This window comes from Notothenia rossii (assembly GCF_949606895.1).
Source record: "Notothenia rossii genome assembly, chromosome: 3".
NCBI classification, from domain to species: Eukaryota; Metazoa; Chordata; class Actinopteri; order Perciformes; family Nototheniidae; genus Notothenia; species Notothenia rossii.
Genome location: NC_136901.1, coordinates 10,129,243 through 10,144,900, shown reverse-complemented (window position 1 = coordinate 10,144,900; position 15,658 = coordinate 10,129,243). Strand labels below are relative to the sequence as shown.

General features: G+C 41.9%; 4 protein-coding genes across 8 annotated transcripts in view; 3 read left to right on the top strand and 1 right to left on the bottom strand.

Annotated features, from left to right (window-relative positions):
• Nucleotides 1-1,769: 1,769 nt before the first annotated feature.
• cldn10e (claudin 10e) lies at nt 1,770-4,856 on the top strand. Its single transcript, XM_079673323.1, has 5 exons — nt 1,770-2,116; nt 2,201-2,362; nt 3,133-3,214; nt 3,305-3,418; nt 3,990-4,856. Exons 1-5 carry the CDS (start codon nt 1,885-1,887, stop codon nt 4,384-4,386), a joined length of 987 nt encoding a protein of 328 aa, XP_079529449.1. The 5' UTR covers nt 1,770-1,884; the 3' UTR covers nt 4,387-4,856.
• Nucleotides 4,857-4,993: 137 nt separating this feature from the next.
• On the top strand, nt 4,994-6,862 carry LOC307033957 (claudin-10-like). The gene is made up of 7 exons (XM_079672588.1): nt 4,994-5,164; nt 5,276-5,374; nt 5,779-5,918; nt 6,000-6,161; nt 6,265-6,352; nt 6,426-6,533; nt 6,676-6,862. The coding sequence occupies exons 2-7, from the start codon at nt 5,283-5,285 to the stop codon at nt 6,785-6,787; spliced, it is 702 nt and encodes a 233-aa protein (XP_079528714.1). The 5' UTR covers nt 4,994-5,164; nt 5,276-5,282; the 3' UTR covers nt 6,788-6,862.
• Nucleotides 6,863-7,260: 398 nt separating this feature from the next.
• Nucleotides 7,261-10,471, top strand: cldn10d (claudin 10d). The gene is made up of 5 exons (XM_079669319.1): nt 7,261-7,715; nt 8,171-8,332; nt 8,419-8,500; nt 8,931-9,038; nt 9,109-10,471. Exons 1-5 carry the CDS (start codon nt 7,484-7,486, stop codon nt 9,293-9,295), a joined length of 771 nt encoding a protein of 256 aa, XP_079525445.1. The 5' UTR covers nt 7,261-7,483; the 3' UTR covers nt 9,296-10,471.
• A 70-nt stretch (nt 10,472-10,541) lies between these two features.
• dzip1 (DAZ interacting zinc finger protein 1) overlaps nt 10,542-15,658 on the bottom strand; it is a 40,852-nt gene continuing 35,735 nt past the window's right edge. For all 5 annotated transcript variants that reach the window (XM_079669305.1, XM_079669308.1, XM_079669306.1 and 2 more), the window contains 5 exons: nt 14,653-14,827; nt 13,993-14,345; nt 13,664-13,785; nt 12,347-12,506; nt 10,542-11,080 (listed from right to left, as the gene is read on the bottom strand). In XM_079669305.1, coding sequence (XP_079525431.1) covers nt 10,983-11,080; nt 12,347-12,506; nt 13,664-13,785; nt 13,993-14,345; nt 14,653-14,827 — 908 coding nt within the window. In that variant the 3' untranslated portion in view covers nt 10,542-10,982. The remainder of the gene's footprint in view (nt 11,081-12,346; nt 12,507-13,663; nt 13,786-13,992; nt 14,346-14,652; nt 14,828-15,658) is intronic.

Below are 15,658 nucleotides of genomic sequence, written 5' to 3'. Positions count from 1 at the left end.
AATATAAAATATTTCTTATGTGAACAAAAATATAATACTAAATATTATACAAGTGATTTTTCTTAACCAAAATGACATAAAAACAAATATTATTCTAATACGGATCCTTTTCGGCCCGCTTATGGAAGACTGTAGGGTCCAGTCACTCGGGCATGTAAGGGTTAAAAAAAAAGTATTTAATTAAATTCATACATTCGACTCAATTTGTTGTAATTTTTAAACTTTTTGATGTTTCCATAAAGCGACATAAGCATTCCGTTGCTCATTTCAGTTTGTTCCCCAGAGTCATGCTAATTAAAGCTAATTAAATCACCCTCACAAAACCAATTAAAGCTTCCCAGCGGCCAACAGTTTCCAATATCACCCCACCAATACCAATAACGTAGCATAATCCGCGAGGAGTAAGAAACAAAGAGCAGCTCTTTCATCAGCGCCGAACATTCATCACCCGCCCCGCCTCTCATTACCTCAGATTTAACTCTAATTAGTACAGCACAAAGACGTTCTGATGTAACTATGAGCCGCAGCACAGCCTGATAAAATGACTAATAACTAGCAGCTTAAAGCCTGAGGTCAAGAAGAAAGATGCTTCAAGGAGCTAAGGTCACAGTGGCGTTACATATTTCCTGGAACATGTAAAGGTCACTAGTGCAGTAGGACAAATCTCAAGAGATGTAATATCGTGAACATCTATGGCAAATGCATACCATAGATGCAATGTTGTAGAGATTACAAAACTGTGCGTTCTTGTATCAGTTAGCAAAAAACATCAAAATCTCCTTTACGCAGTACAGCTATGAATTGCGCTGTATTGCAATCAACTAAAGGTGTGGTTGAATTGTGCCATGAATTACACATATGATGTTTGTCAATTTAAAAAGATAATTTTGCAAGTCAAAAAAATTAAAATGTGTCGTAAAACTGTGAAGTAACACATTTGTTTGTGTGAACCGCTCAATGAACTACATCTCCCATCTCGCACCACACCAAAACGGCCGTCACGTTGGCACATTTCACCTCTTTCTTTCAGAATGAAGTGAAAAGTATTAAAAGAGGTGAAAATCACTCCAAGTCTGGGCATGTTGAGAGCTGTACATACACACAAGGGGAGTTAGTCTGTTCCGTAAGAGCCAACATGCGGGACCGCGATTCTGGGATTTGTAGTCTTTCTAGTTGCGTATTTTTCATAGTCTTATATTTCCACAGTTTTACGACAAACTGTGACTTTTTGACATGGAAATTATTTTTTTAAGATTGACAAACATCATATGTGTAATTCATGGCACAATTCAAACGGGATCGAAAGATAATCTTTCTCTCTCCATTGACTTCAATACATACTTTTTCCGAAATAAGGTCCCATGGGGCGGAAGTAGATGGGTGGGACTTCGCCTCTCTATTTATGGACGAGCTATACAAAACTGCTGGAATACACCTTTAATTAGGTATTTATTCATATGCTAATGATAAATGAACTGATGCTATAAACAGATATTTTCTCTTTTAAACTGTGTATGCACATGAGGGAAAGTCAGACAGGGGATGAAGCTGTTTTTTGTAATTGGAGATAAATGCTTAGGTGAGCAATCTCAGCCCAGATTCAAACTTGAAAACCGTCAACTGTGGCCCATGAGAACCGGAGCGACTGTTGTCTCTCACCCACATGTAAAGTGATACCTGGAAAACATCAGCACACCCAGTGATTTGTACCTGTGATGCAGTCGTCCTCTTTTTTCTTTCTGAGACAAGCCGCTGAGTAGGAGGCCAAAAGTAGACGTTCAGCTTGGGATGCACACGTCTCGAGGGTCTGAAGACGGATCAAAAAGAGATATTGGATTCTAAATGAGTGGCTTTGGATCTGAAAACTAGATAGGAGATCACGAGATGAAGATCCGTGTGGTCCAGATCTGGGGATTCCTGATGACAGTTTTAGGATGGATCTTCGTGGCCTGCACCATGGCCATGGAGGGCTGGAAGATCACCTCCATCGGGGGCATGGGGGGCTCCTCCATCCTCAAGGTGGCCTGGTACTGGTCCAGCCTGTGGAGATCCTGTTTTACAGACTCAACAGCTGTCAGCAACTGTTACGACTACCCTGTGCTGTGGTCTGTGGAGGGTAGGTCACACGTCTAAAACAAAGCATCCAACTAGCATCAGACCTTTCATTAACATCCATTTGTGTCTTACTGTGTGACTCCAGGCCACATCCAGATAGTGCGAGGCCTGCTGATGGCAGCTCTTTCCCTTGGTATGCTGGGATTCGTGCTCAGTCTGTTGGGAATGGAGTGCACCTTCATCGGGGGAAAAGACAGGTCAAAGCACAAGAAGATATACGTAGGCGGATGTTTCCACGTTATCAGCGGTAAATATCTAGTTTTGATAAGTGGACAGTCAGCAGATAGAGTCGAATATGTGAGTGTGTGTTGTCTACATGTTATTTAACTTGATTTCTAGCACCATTACCAGATTAAACTTTCCAATGCTTTGTTAATGTCCTGATAAATACCTGCAAAACTATTGACTAATAACTAGTGAATGATTCTCTGCTTTGTGTTGAATGGTTACCAGTATGTTAGCATCCAAGCTAACACGCTCAACAGAGTACATACAATAGCTGCTAAATATTGTTGATTTTGAAGTAGCATTCAGCTCAATAAGGTTGGGTTATTATTATATCTGATGACTTTGGTGAATTCGAACTAACTCTGTAAAGACAGAGTAACCATCACGGAAACTCTTGAGTTCTGCAAGGGAATCAAAATCAACTCCTCTGATGATCTCTGTACATACTGATATTCAAACACCTGTTATACTGTTTTAAACAGGTTCCATATTGTTGTCTTGTGACTGGGTAATTGCTAGAATTGAGCTATTAGTGCACAATTGAACCAAAGAGCATACTCTTGTTAAAATGATACAGCAAAGATAAAGATAATGAAATGTTTGTAGTATCATTTTTCCCCCCGTTTTTTTTTTCTTGCAACATTTTGTGACCCTTTTTAGATGCATCTTGTGCGCACCTTTTGGGTCCCTACCCTTAGGTTAGGAAACACTGATGTCTCTTTCTAATATTCCTGGCTACATCAATCAGCGATGCTAATAATATATTCTAAATATCTGATTTCTCTTAAGGCGTGCTCTCCACATGTGGGTATGCAGTGTACGCCCAGTATGTCTCAGTAGAATACTTCAACCCGGACTTTAATGGACTGAAGTAAGTTAACAGCCCTTAATGTAGCTATGTAACCTGTGTCATCAAGAAAAAACATTAAACTAAAATATGAATCTCTCAACCATCATATAGGTATGACCTGGGCACCCCCATGTTCCTGGGATGGGTGGGCTCTGCCTTCCACATGGCTGGAGGTTTCTTCTACCTGTGGTCAGTGTGCACACCGCTCTACGGAGGAGAGGTGAAGTGAGTACAGACACATGTTGGAACATGTTGGGGGTTAGTGAATAAATAACTCCTCTCTCCGCTTCCTCAATAAATACCATTCTCCCATGTGCTAAGGGTGGAATGACTCGTCTAAAAATGCACGAGCAAGTTAAAGGTGGCAGTGTGCAGATGTGCACTGTGGGAAGGCTCCCTCCCACCCACCGTGTAACATCCTGAAGCCATCGCTGTAAACAGGCAGGGGAGGTTGTTAAAAGGGTGGGAAACAACTGCTTGCTGCGGATTCATTTAAGCAGCAGAGAATACATCTACAAAGAAGCTGAATCTCACATTCAAGATTTCAAGTTAATGAAACAATTTCCTCCTTTCCAGTTTCCTCCCCTAATTTCCATTTTGATCCTCTGCTCTCTCGTTTCCTCCTATCCTCTCCTGTTGCCTACTCTCCTCTCTTCGTATCTCCTTTTCTCTCTCGTTTTCTACTGTCTTCAAATCCACCAACCAGCAACCATAAAACTCACTCAACAAACCTCTGAAGACAAAGACACTGATTGTTGCCTTGATCTGCTTGACATCAATGCGTTTCTCTCCGCAGAGTAATAACGGTCACGGCACTACCAGATGTGGAGCAGAACAAGTCCACCACAGCTCTGTCCTCAGTGTCCGAGATCACCTCCAAGACTAAAGTGTCCTCCGTGTCCGAGCTGTCGTCCAGGTCTGAGCGCTCGGATCTGTCTGACATTTCCTCCAGGTCAGGACGCACGGCCAAATCAGGGCGGTCATCGAAGACAGGGCGAACCTCCAGGTCTACTGAGTCAGCACGGTCTGCGGGGTCCAGGTCAGGGTCAGGGTCGGAGTCCGTGGTCTCATCGATGTCTGGCGCATCAACTGTGTCCGGGTCAAGGAGCAGCGGCAGCAGCAGGACCGTTTCATCGCTGTCAGGAAGCTCAAGGAGCGGAGCTAAACCGTTCCTCAAAAACTCTTATATATGAGCTCAATGGAAGCCCAGAGAAGAAGGGGAAGAGTTCTGCTGATTCATTTTCTAAGTCTGTTTTTTTTATCCTGTCTTGGGGTTTGTGTCAGGATTTGTGCGTGTTTGTTTTTGTAATACCATTATTATATGACAGTAATGTTACATAACTTGCAAAAACACATGTGTTAGAGTGCGTGGAGAAATTAAAACTCACCTGGAAAGAAACACAAATGCCTTTAGTGCTATTTAGAACAACAATCAGCCTCCTGTGGCTTAAATGAAGAAACAAATGAAACAAATAAATCACTGCCAGAGCTATTTCTCCCCACCCTGTTGTCATTCAAAAGATGACATTGTAAAAAAAGAAAAAATTCCCTTTTGTAACTTTTTAAGGTTAACCTGGAAAAACCTTTTTTTTACCTTTTCTTGAGTCATTAGAGCAGGAGAGATGTTCTGTTCAATGTATGGATCTGATGTGAATAAACATTGTGCAACAGGAATGTTTACTGACGAGATTCCTGCAGCTTGTAGTTCCTGTTTATCATTGATTACGTGGCACACGTAGACATCATACCATTCGATAAAACAAATAACTGAGGCATACTTCTCATTCCTTTAACGCTGGCAGCCTTTCTGACAGCAACTCACTCTACCAGGCCGACTGGTTGACAGTAAACACTATCTTTCTTGCAGCTATGTAAACTGTGACACAAATACACAAGCAGCTGCTCTTAAGAGGACCGAACAATTCCGGCTTTTGCTTTCTTAACTTCTTAGTGGACTACTTCCTTTACAAGGTAGGGAGATAAACACATCTGGCAATATTGGCTCTACTTTTCATCTAAAATGTGTAAACATCTGAGTCATTTTTAGAGCCTAATGAGAGAAGGCTGTTGTGTTTACCAGAGTGAGGGGATGTGGAGGAGACTGGCTCAGATCCTGGCCCTGCTGCTCTGCATTCTGGGATGGGGCTTTGTAGGCTTCACTCTGGCTATGGACCGCTGGAGGTAGGCAAAAAAAAACTATTCGACAAATCGCACTTGATTTGTTTTAGCTCTTTAAAAAAGTGTCTTGACTGAAAATAAAAAGCTAAAAATATAAATATTAAGGAAGCCAGTCTAGGTGACGATTTGAAACAGCTTTTGGATATGATGAGAGAAAAATAATCACATTGCTGTATGAAAGGGGAGGTGTGACATTTAAGGGCATTTAGGAGTCAGGAAGGGTCTAATGAAAAATACTTTTGAGTGGCATTGTGGGAAATGTAGGAAGAGTTCCAGTTTCAGTTAGTTGACATATTCATAATCAATCCTGGTAGCTGTGGTCATAGTATATTCAGTAGCTCTTGAAAACTGGTCTAATATGTACATAAATGAACGTTTTTTGTTCATTGTGTGTTTTCTTACTGGAGGGTAGCCCAGCTGGGGGGTCAGGGGGGCTCCTCTGTGGTGGGGGCAGCCTGGTTCTGGTCTGACCTGTGGAAGGACTGCTATGAAGACTCCACCGCTCGGATCAACTGTGTGGACTTCCGGGTTCTGTGGACAGTCAAAAGTATGTCAATAATCATTCCATTTCTTGAATGCTAAAATAAATGAATGATTGAGCCTGAGGTGTGTTTGTTTGTTTGTTCAGCACACATCCAGGCAGTGAGGGGCCTCCTGATGGTCGGCCTGTTCCTCGGTTGCATTGGCACAGTGCTCACCTTTTTTGGATTGGAGTGCACACTCATTGGTGGAGACGAGAGAAGTAAAGATAAGATGTTGATAACAGCGTCTGCCTTCCATCTGCTCGGCTGTGAGTACCATTTGTTAGCAATCACAAAGCATCTTAGCAGGAACAGATACTCACTGGTTGTTCCTGTTTTTTCCCCGTGTGTCATCGGCTTTCCCTCATGCAGGCGCATCAGACGTGGCTGCTTATTGTTTATACATCCACAGAGTGCTGGCAGCTTTCTTGCGCAGTGAAGCAGATCCATCAGAAGTGAGGTAATGTGTGGCGTCTAATTTACTCTCATTATTCAGATAACAGTGAGGAAAAGTAATTGTTTTTTTTCCGCAGCTATGAGATTGGAGCCCCCCTCTACCTTGGCCTGGTGGGATGTTTCCTTATTCTTAGTGGCTCTACAGTTCACTGCTTAACTGCATGCAGAGCTAACCACTGGAAAACGTAAGTTAACAAACCATTTAGCAAAAATAGTCTCACTTTCCTATGAGAGAGCCTAGAGATTTGAAACTATAAATTGCTATTTGGGTATATTTACCAATAAATCACTCATTTACACTGACTTGATATATTGCTTTCTCTTCAGAAAACATCCTGTGGTTCCCCCTATCAGTGTGAAAGGAGAACACACGTGTGGAAGGTCAATAATCCTCAGAAACGCCTCCACCTACAAGATGGTGTCGGTTGTGGTTGTGTAACACTTCAGATAATTTTTTAAATAAATAATAACACTTGTTTTGTATAGATTTCTAAATAATTTATTTTGTGAATAACACTTGTGTACCTTAAGCCGCCCCCTTCATTTCAGAAACGGTCCTGAGAACGTAATCTAATAATTCCAAGTGTGTGATTATTGTTATCCTTATATTATAAGTTGAATACCCAATCAGCTATGTATATAAAATAAACAATACAAAAAGGAATGATTTTCATCTTTTGTGATTTTTTTTCTGAGCTCTGACATAATTGTTTATTTAATTTGAAGTTCTGTTGGGGTTATGGAGACTTTTCTTTGCCTGTTCCTATCCCAATACAACACAAAAACTGTTTTTGTGCAAAGTGAATGATTCCCGCTTTAATTGTAAGACACATTTTTGGTTATAATGAATGTATTTTATATAAAGAACAAAGGTTGATTTTGCAACAATGAGGAAGATAAACAAAACACAAGGGTTACTTCAAATGGGAGCATGATCCGGTGCGACGTCATCCTTCAGCTTTCTGCCTCAGTGCTGGGAACACGAAGGATGCTTACGAGGCAAAACCTGGAAAAGATAAGAAGACAACAGGTCTGACGCCCAAAGAACAACAAAGGGCTCAGTCCCGTTTCCCACGGTGAACGGTGTGGATGGTACTCTCTTTATTTAACACACTTCAATAGTTTTGATCCCACCATGAAGTACAGGACGGTGGTGATGTACATGGAGATCGGCTGCTTCGTGTCCTGCCTGTGTGGCTGGATCCTGGTGTGCTCCACTCTCCCCACGGAGTACTGGACCTTCTCCGAGGTGGGCAGCGTGGTGCTGACAACCTCCAACTACTACTCCAACCTGTGGAGGGACTGCATCTCCGACACCACGGGGGTCTCCGACTGCAAGGACTATCCCTCCATGCTGGCCCTGCCTGGTAGGGTCGTCACAACACTTTTTACATTATATCAATAAAAGGTGTGGAAGCATTTTCCAGACATGAGACGAGCAATTAGAAGATCCTGCAAGTCACTTTTATAAAGACTGAGTATCTGGTTGATCTCAATGTAAGTTGCTTTAGAGAAGAGTCAGCTAAGTTCAATGTAACCACAAAATAATGACTTGCTATCCAAAAAATAATGAGTAAGGACTGCAGCATAATGATCAAATTAATTTAAAATAAATTATTAACTGCAAAATAATGACTTAGTCTTTAAAAATAGTGAGTTAGTATCTTAAAATATTGAAAAACATACTTTGCAGCATTATCAATATTTCTTTGTAGCTTCCTTTTGAATTTGGGATGAACAGGCCTCTGCCGCATTACTTCAAAAATAACATCCATCATATTGCTTTTTAAGCTTTATTTCAGTCCCACCTGTTTTCTCTCAGCGTTCCTCCACGCCTGCAGAGCGCTCGCTGTCTGTTCTGTTATCACGGGTTTCTTCGGAGGCGTCCTCACACTCGTGGGGATGAAATGCACTAAAATCGGTGGATCAGAGGTTGCCAATGCGAGGGTGACCTTTGCAGCTGGTATTACCTACCTGGTTTCAGGTAATATCTTATACATATTTAAATACATTTTTCAGCATTAATCTTGTGAATGTTTTGCACTTCAAAGTCATCTATATTTGTGATAGGATTCTGTGGTATGATCACCTACTCATGGTGGGCCAACAAACTTGTGACAGAATTCTTGGATCCAAGTTTCAGGGCACAGAAGTGAGTAGTTTTTAAGCAGCATGATTACAATTACTATCTGAGAGACAAGGGGTGTTTCTCAATGTCAAGGAAGGATGCTCCAGAGCCACTATTTCAAGGATGCTACGTCATCGAGTCCCGCCGAAAGGACTGTTCCAATGTCCAGGCTCCTTGGAATTCTCCCGAGCCCGGCGTCCTTCGTAGCGAGACATTTCGATGCTGCACATGTGTATCCTCCGCAGTCTTAAAATCCCCACAATGCTTTGCGCACGGACCAATTTCCAAATCTTTGGCGGAAATCTAGGAAGGATTCTTGCCTCGCTTCTGAAGGAAGTGACTCAGAAGACATGTCCTACCAAGGACGCGTCCTCGACATTGAGAAACACCCAGAGACTATAAGTGCAGAAAAACTAATCATAACTCTTGATAAACCTCCAAACTTGCTGTTCAGATTTGAAATTGGAGCGGCTGTTTTCGTTGGCTGGGGAGGCTCCACTCTTCTCATCTGTGGAGCAGCAGTGATGACTTACTTCTCCGGAAAAGAAGGTCTACCATCAAGGTAAATATGAAACCTCTTATATTTCACCTATCGCCATTATTATATTTATTTAGACCATTTGTGTCAACAGATCTCCAAAGAGGCCTCGAAGGCCGGCCACTTACGCCACCGCCAGGACCCGACAGACCTACATGCTGCCGAACACGTCCTCCAGAGGGAATATGGGGCCGCCGCTTTACTATGAAGGCAGGAAGAGCCGAGGGACAAGAACCCCCACGAAAACCAGCACGACCTTGAACAGGGACAGCTTCGTCTAAAGTCTGAGCCGAGGAAGTGACTTCAAAGACTGAATTAGAATAATCAATACCACTCTAGTGTGTTGATGTTCAATATGAAGCCACAGGCAGCATTCTGTAAACCTAGATTAGCATAAAGGTAATCCTGATGCTGCAATTAGTCAATATTTTGTATTTATAGCTGTTTTTTCATCAGTGAGCATCCACCTTTAACTCTAACCCGTCCTATCTGCCTTCTTTGTTCCTTTGAGACAGGGTGAAAGCATAAATGAGTACAAAAAGGAGAAACATTGCTCATATAGTACCTTTACAGCATGTGATACCACTTTGTATTTTAGTTTAAAATTAAGAGCGTTCCATGCCTCATCTAACCTTAGTTAGTGTCTTGCCTTCATCAGGTATGCATCACTTTCCATTTATACATTATTCATCAGTATTGTGACTTATGATGAAACTAAATTAACATAACATTCTCAATAAGTATAAGATAACACTTTCAGAAAGTATAACTATTGATGGGCAAATGAATTCAGTGTCCATATTAGGTTTCCTTTCCTTTTTGGTTTATACTTGGTGGCATCTTACAGAGTTGTTCTGCACTTCTTCCAGGTCGCCAGAAGATGGCACTCAAAATCAGACCATCAAATGAAGATGATGTTTGGTGGCTCTAAATCACATTACTGATCACTTATTCAACCCCAGATTCCACCCTGATGAAGGAAAGACAGCTGAAAATGGTTTGGTAAATGAAGCATGGTGTACTGTGGACTTCTTTCCTCAGAGCCAATGATATTCGAGGAGGCCGTGGTGTCAGAACAGGAAGCAGTCACAGCTGTCAGCCTCCATAAAAACCCAGTTGCTCATATTACAAATGAGCTTCATGGAACAGGTCAGCCAGTCAGAGTGAAGCGCTGACACTAAAGCCGTTGCTGATAGTTACTCATTTATCATCTCACACCATAAGCAGCGGTGGAGGAAGTATTCAAATCATTAACTCATGTAAACATAGCCAAACCACACAAAAAACACAATTTAAATAAGTATCAAATCTTTAGGTAGTGTGTAGTGTGTCAGAATTTTGAATTATTATAAGGCAAAATAAACTATAAAGTTGTTTGATGTGCAGCTAATCTTTGTTACTTCATGTACCATTTTATTATGTTTTTTAAATAATGTTAATGTGACATTTTAATATCAATACATTTTAGTTTGAAAAAAATAACATTCATTACATGCCTATATTGTTTAATAAGTCAGAAAGGATTGATTCTACAGAGAAATCTTTTATTGCTGGTTTAAATATTTTCTATACAAAATCACATTTCATCGCTCCATTTGACACATGAAGCATTATCAAATTTGATTTACAAAATGTCATACAAACTAAATACAGTACAGCATCTCATTTGGAGTGTTAGTTATATATATCAAAAGAGGAAAAAACGGTATTTAATGCTGAACACTGAAAAGGTCTAAGGCAAGCAAAGATTGGCACAAGGTGAGGGTGAAAATGAGAAGTCAGTTAAAGCTGTAATCTAATATGTTTAGACTCGTTGAATGTTTTATTACAAAGTCCCATTATATATTGCTTCATCTCTATTATAGCTTCCATAGAATAACAGTATAACATATGGCCATGGTGTCAGAGGAGTTGAGGTCTTTGTGTCTGTGCTTGGCGTAGAGCTATCTCACCTGATCAGCTGTAGTGTTATTTGTATTTATTGCTAAAGTCCTCCGAGTCGCTGATGTCACTGAGGGAGCACAGGCTGCTCTTCAGGGTACTTCCTGTTCCTGCTTCAGTCAGACCTGCGGGGCACAAGACAGCTGTTTTTACTGTACTGCGTTACAAATGGGAGAAGTCCAAAATAATCATCATTGAATATTATAAACCTGCATTTATCCATCCTACTACGAAGTTCATAAGGTGTGTAAAAAGAATAGTACAAAAATGTTTTGCATTAAGGTATCTAAAATTGTGTTAACCTTTGTTTTTAATCCCAATACAAATCTGTAGTTTAAAATCAAGGTGTGCTTGATTTACTTGACTGTAATGGCTTTTATCCAGTTTCAAGTATCCTTCTGATACACTCTAGGATTCTGGTCATTTGTGTCTATATGAGGGCTGTCAAGTTAATGCGTTAATAACCCTTTAAAAAAAATTCGCCACTAATTATTTTAGCGTGCGATTAACGCATGTGTATTTGTCCTCGGCCCGCCCCGTTCTTTCAGGGCCCAAAGGCTGGACGTTGTTGTTGATAGTTGGATGGTGGGAGATTCTAGCGACAGATATGGATACAAGAAAAGGTTTTTTAAACAGCAAGCCAAGCACACAGCTGATGCTGACAGCCCCGCTCCTGCCGCTCGCTTGTGGCAGACCACGCTTGAAAGTTTGCCGGGGAGACGCCGGGACAACAACAGCGATAGCTAAATGGGGGGCTACAGCTTAACATTATGGAGGACGAGGGACTGTGTGAGATCATTCGGATCGCATCCAACGTGTCGACTGCACATCACAGCGCATTATTTTGACCCACAGTGGGAACTTCAGTCTCATGCTTTGACTGTTATTAAGACAGAGGAGAGGCATTTCACCGACAACTGTAAACAGGCTTGTCTGTTTGAGCAACTGGCTCAGTGCAGAGAAGTACACAGGGTTGGGAGAGAGTGAGAGAGAGAGAGAGAGGTTCCAGGTTGTTGTGTTGAGAATATTCAGGAAAATATTTTGTCATTGTTCCAATGATAATAAACAAACATTTGCATAAAGCATATTTGTCCACTCATATGTTGACAAGAGTATTAAAAACTTGAAAAATATTCCTCTAAGGTACTTTTAGAACAGATACAAAAATTATTTGAACTTTACGGACATCACACGATTAATCGCAATTAAAAATGTTAATCGAATGACAGCCCTAGTCTATATATTTCAACAAGAGGAAGGATTTCAGTACTGAGGAGAGAGAAACAAGCCAAGTTCAAATGTTAGAGTTAGCTCACAGCTCCTCCAGGATGTCCATTCCCCACCAAACATCACGGGAGAAACCTCTATGGGCACTTTTTTGTGGGACTGACCTGATTTGGGAGCCTTTCCTGTAGATGTCCCCCAGACGCTGGTGCTGGGTGAGTCCAGGCTCTTCCTCGTTGGTGCGGCGCTCTGAGCAGGTTTAGACATCTCCAGCCTGTCCTCTAAGGAGGATCCCAGCCAATCACTGCTCTCCTCTAGATCTGTGTACTGTGGCCACACACACACACACACACACACACACACACACACACACACACACACACACACACACACACACACACACACACACACACACACACACACACACACACACACACACACACACACACACACACACACACACACACACACACACACACACACACACACACACACACACACACACACACACACACACACACACACACACACGTTATCCCCAACATCCAGTAGACCAAAGGGTTACACTGAGGTTCCATTAGATAGACCCTCCAGAAAAGCGCGATTCTGCGATCGCAGAATTTACCGCATAATCAGCAAAATGGCGCAGATTTTTAAAAGGCCGCATAATCCCCGCATTATTCCACACAAAGTTGAGAAAAAAAAAAGTTAACTAGTCTTGACGTGACGTCATCAGCTCGCGCATCACAGAATGTAAACAACACTGTATAGAGTCAACGTGTGGAGCTCACACGATATAGAAAACACCAAGATGAAAAAATCTAATCCATCTCATTTACCGACGAACAATTCTACTAAAGACCGGGCAAAAAGTGGGGGGAAACTATTCTGCACCCCGTGCAACTGTGTGTTGGAGCATAAGTGAAAATCGAGGGTGACGACCCACTTTGATTCATTCAAACATTTGAAAATGCTTTCTGCTGCTGCGGACAAGAAAGCCAAACAACTCACGTTCACCCAGGCATCAACCTCCAAAACCCTTTCGAGGGCTACAAGAAACGAGGTGAGTAGCCTACAAGATTAAAGCTGATCAGATAGCGAACGAGTAAATGAAAACAGAATGAGGCGGGGAGAAGTGTGTGTGTGTGTGTGTGTGTGTGGGGGGGGGGGGAAGAGGGTGTGTGTGTGAGATTAAAATAGCCCAATTGCTTTTACAATAAATAAACATTGAATGTGTTCAATTGAATAGTACAGGGGTTTAACGTTAGCGGCAGGTTGTGTGTGAGAGAGAATAAATAAGACAGCCCAATATTTAAAAAAAACATTTATAATTTTTTCCCGCATATTTCGCGACTTTCCGCATATTTCGCAACTTCCCGCAATTTCACCGCATAAAATCACATAAAAACCCCGCATATTTAAATCGCATAATCAAGGATTTTTGCCTGCGTTTTTCTGGAGGGTCTAATTAGAGTGATTCTCACCGTGAGCTCCTGAACCTCATCCTTCCTCTCCGGGAGGATGCTGACGCCCCCTGCTGGTTTCTTTAGAGATCGCTCTGCAAACTGCTTCTCCATTTTTCTGGCCAACTCACTGATTTTGTTCTCTAAAAAAAAGACATTTAAAGAAATGAGAGCTGCACAATATATCGAAAGTATATTGTTATCGCAATATTAACTTTTGCGATAGAAATATAATGCAAATCAATAAATGGTCAAGAGAAGCCCAATGCTAAATGTCCCAATTGAATGATTTCATAGTAAAGTTATCATTCATTTGCTGTATGGTTTAAACTGACTGGGAATAAAGCCACCTTTGCCAACGTTTCTCTTTTCCACGTTTCCGTTCTGATCTTTGAAACTCTGTAGGCGTTTGGGGTCGATCTGCTGCAGCTCGCTGGCGTCCGACCACTCGTCCTCCTCATCGCTCTCTATCTTTGTGACTGTGGTCTTGGTGACACCGCCCCCCGACCCCCTGGTCTGCGGGGGGTTGGAGGAGAATGAGGTCCTGGACGGAGCCTGACCTGACTGGACCGGACTGGCTCTGATCTGGGTCAGGTTTAGTCTGGGCTGTGGGGATTTGCCCCTCTGCGTTTTTTTGGGCGGTTCCTCCTCCATGTCTGTGTCCTCTCCTTCTGATTCAGCATCGGAACTGAAAGGAGGGGTCCTAAATAATCACAGAAACAAATTATTAAATTGTATAAAATATTAAATCATACCTTATTCTTCCTTCTACTCTTTAGTCCAGACTCAGACTAGCTCATTATAAATGGGTTCGGGTTAGAGTTAAAGAATGGCTAAATGATTTATAGTCTTAGGTCATATCAAATTGTTCTTTTCTAAATGTACAAACGTAATCTTGAAAGTTTGGTTTTATTCATGGAATGTCACCTCCTCCCACAGCTCTCTAATTACTCTCTCAGACATTGATGTAAAACTACAAGAAGCCTTTCCATGTTTTACACAGTTTTTACTTCGATGCGAACGTCTTCAGAGTGCTCTTGGTGTTGGGTGTAGATGTCTTGGGTTGGGTGGTGGTCTTGGTCCTCGGTGCTGGCTGGGGGGTCTTGGACTGTTTGACTGCAGGTTTTGACATCACTTGTGTATCTCTGGAGGGCAGGCTGCTGGATCGAGGCCGGATCTGCACCACTACACAGAGACAAAAACGCTTTATGTAAACAGAGTTAGCGGATCAGACGCGGGCACTTTGCCAGAGCTCAAGGCGGCTTATGTGGTGGTTAACAACCGATTAGACAGACAGTATAAGACATACACACGGTGATGCCCCTGTGGGTTCATCTGGAGAGGGTGTGGCTGTGCTGTGCCCAGCCTTCATTGCAGTAACTCAGGGCACCTGTGTCTGGTGCCCTGCAGCTACTAAAGCCTCTCTGCTCCTTTCTGTCTCTCTCTGCTTTTTCCTACAGGCACCCGGTTCTGTTGAGTATGCTGTTTGTTACTTTAGTTGCTTTACTTTGTGCACCTCAACACCCTCACACATACACGTCCATGCAACCCTCACCCTGCATTTACACCACTGACGTCCACACCTCATGCTTTACTCATTTTTGCACTTCATTAATTTGGTTAATTTGAATTGTTTGCTTCAATAAACATATTTTATTAACTGTTGATATGGTGTGTCTCCCACTTTGTTGTGGCCTTTTGAGCCAGGGCATAACATGGTGGCTCGTCCGACGGGTTATTTTGTAGAAAGTTTGGTTAAAAGTTTGTGTAGTGCCCAGAGCACATGGTGTTGTTGAACAGCTGATTAGTTGATGTGGTCCAGCCACTGGGGGACACATCATGTCTTTTGTAGGGATGTAACGATACCAAAAACTCACGGTACGATAATATTGCAATAACAAGTCCACGGTACGGTATTTATCGCGATATTGAATAATAAAGGAAAAAAAAAATATTCAAATTTTATTTTTTCAATAAACTTTTTTTTTACTCGGAAAATGTTTCTTCATTACATAA

Excerpts from the sequence above, each read along its gene's own strand:
- cldn10e (XM_079673323.1), top strand. The coding sequence starts at position 1,885 with ATGAAGATCCGTGTGGTCCAGATCTGGGGATTCCTGATGACAGTTTTA. Across the intron at positions 2,117-2,200 it reads TGTGCTGTGGTCTGTGGAGG|GCCACATCCAGATAGTGCGA; the intron begins GTAGGTCACACG and ends GTGTGACTCCAG. Across the intron at positions 3,419-3,989 it reads CTCTACGGAGGAGAGGTGAA|AGTAATAACGGTCACGGCAC; the intron begins GTGAGTACAGAC and ends TTCTCTCCGCAG.
- LOC307033957 (XM_079672588.1), top strand. The coding sequence starts at position 5,283 with ATGTGGAGGAGACTGGCTCAGATCCTGGCCCTGCTGCTCTGCATTCTG. Across the intron at positions 6,353-6,425 it reads GCAGATCCATCAGAAGTGAG|CTATGAGATTGGAGCCCCCC; the intron begins GTAATGTGTGGC and ends TTTTTTCCGCAG. Across the intron at positions 6,534-6,675 it reads AGAGCTAACCACTGGAAAAC|AAAACATCCTGTGGTTCCCC; the intron begins GTAAGTTAACAA and ends CTTTCTCTTCAG.
- cldn10d (XM_079669319.1), top strand. The coding sequence starts at position 7,484 with ATGAAGTACAGGACGGTGGTGATGTACATGGAGATCGGCTGCTTCGTG. Across the intron at positions 7,716-8,170 it reads CTCCATGCTGGCCCTGCCTG|CGTTCCTCCACGCCTGCAGA; the intron begins GTAGGGTCGTCA and ends GTTTTCTCTCAG. Across the intron at positions 8,501-8,930 it reads CCAAGTTTCAGGGCACAGAA|ATTTGAAATTGGAGCGGCTG; the intron begins GTGAGTAGTTTT and ends CTTGCTGTTCAG.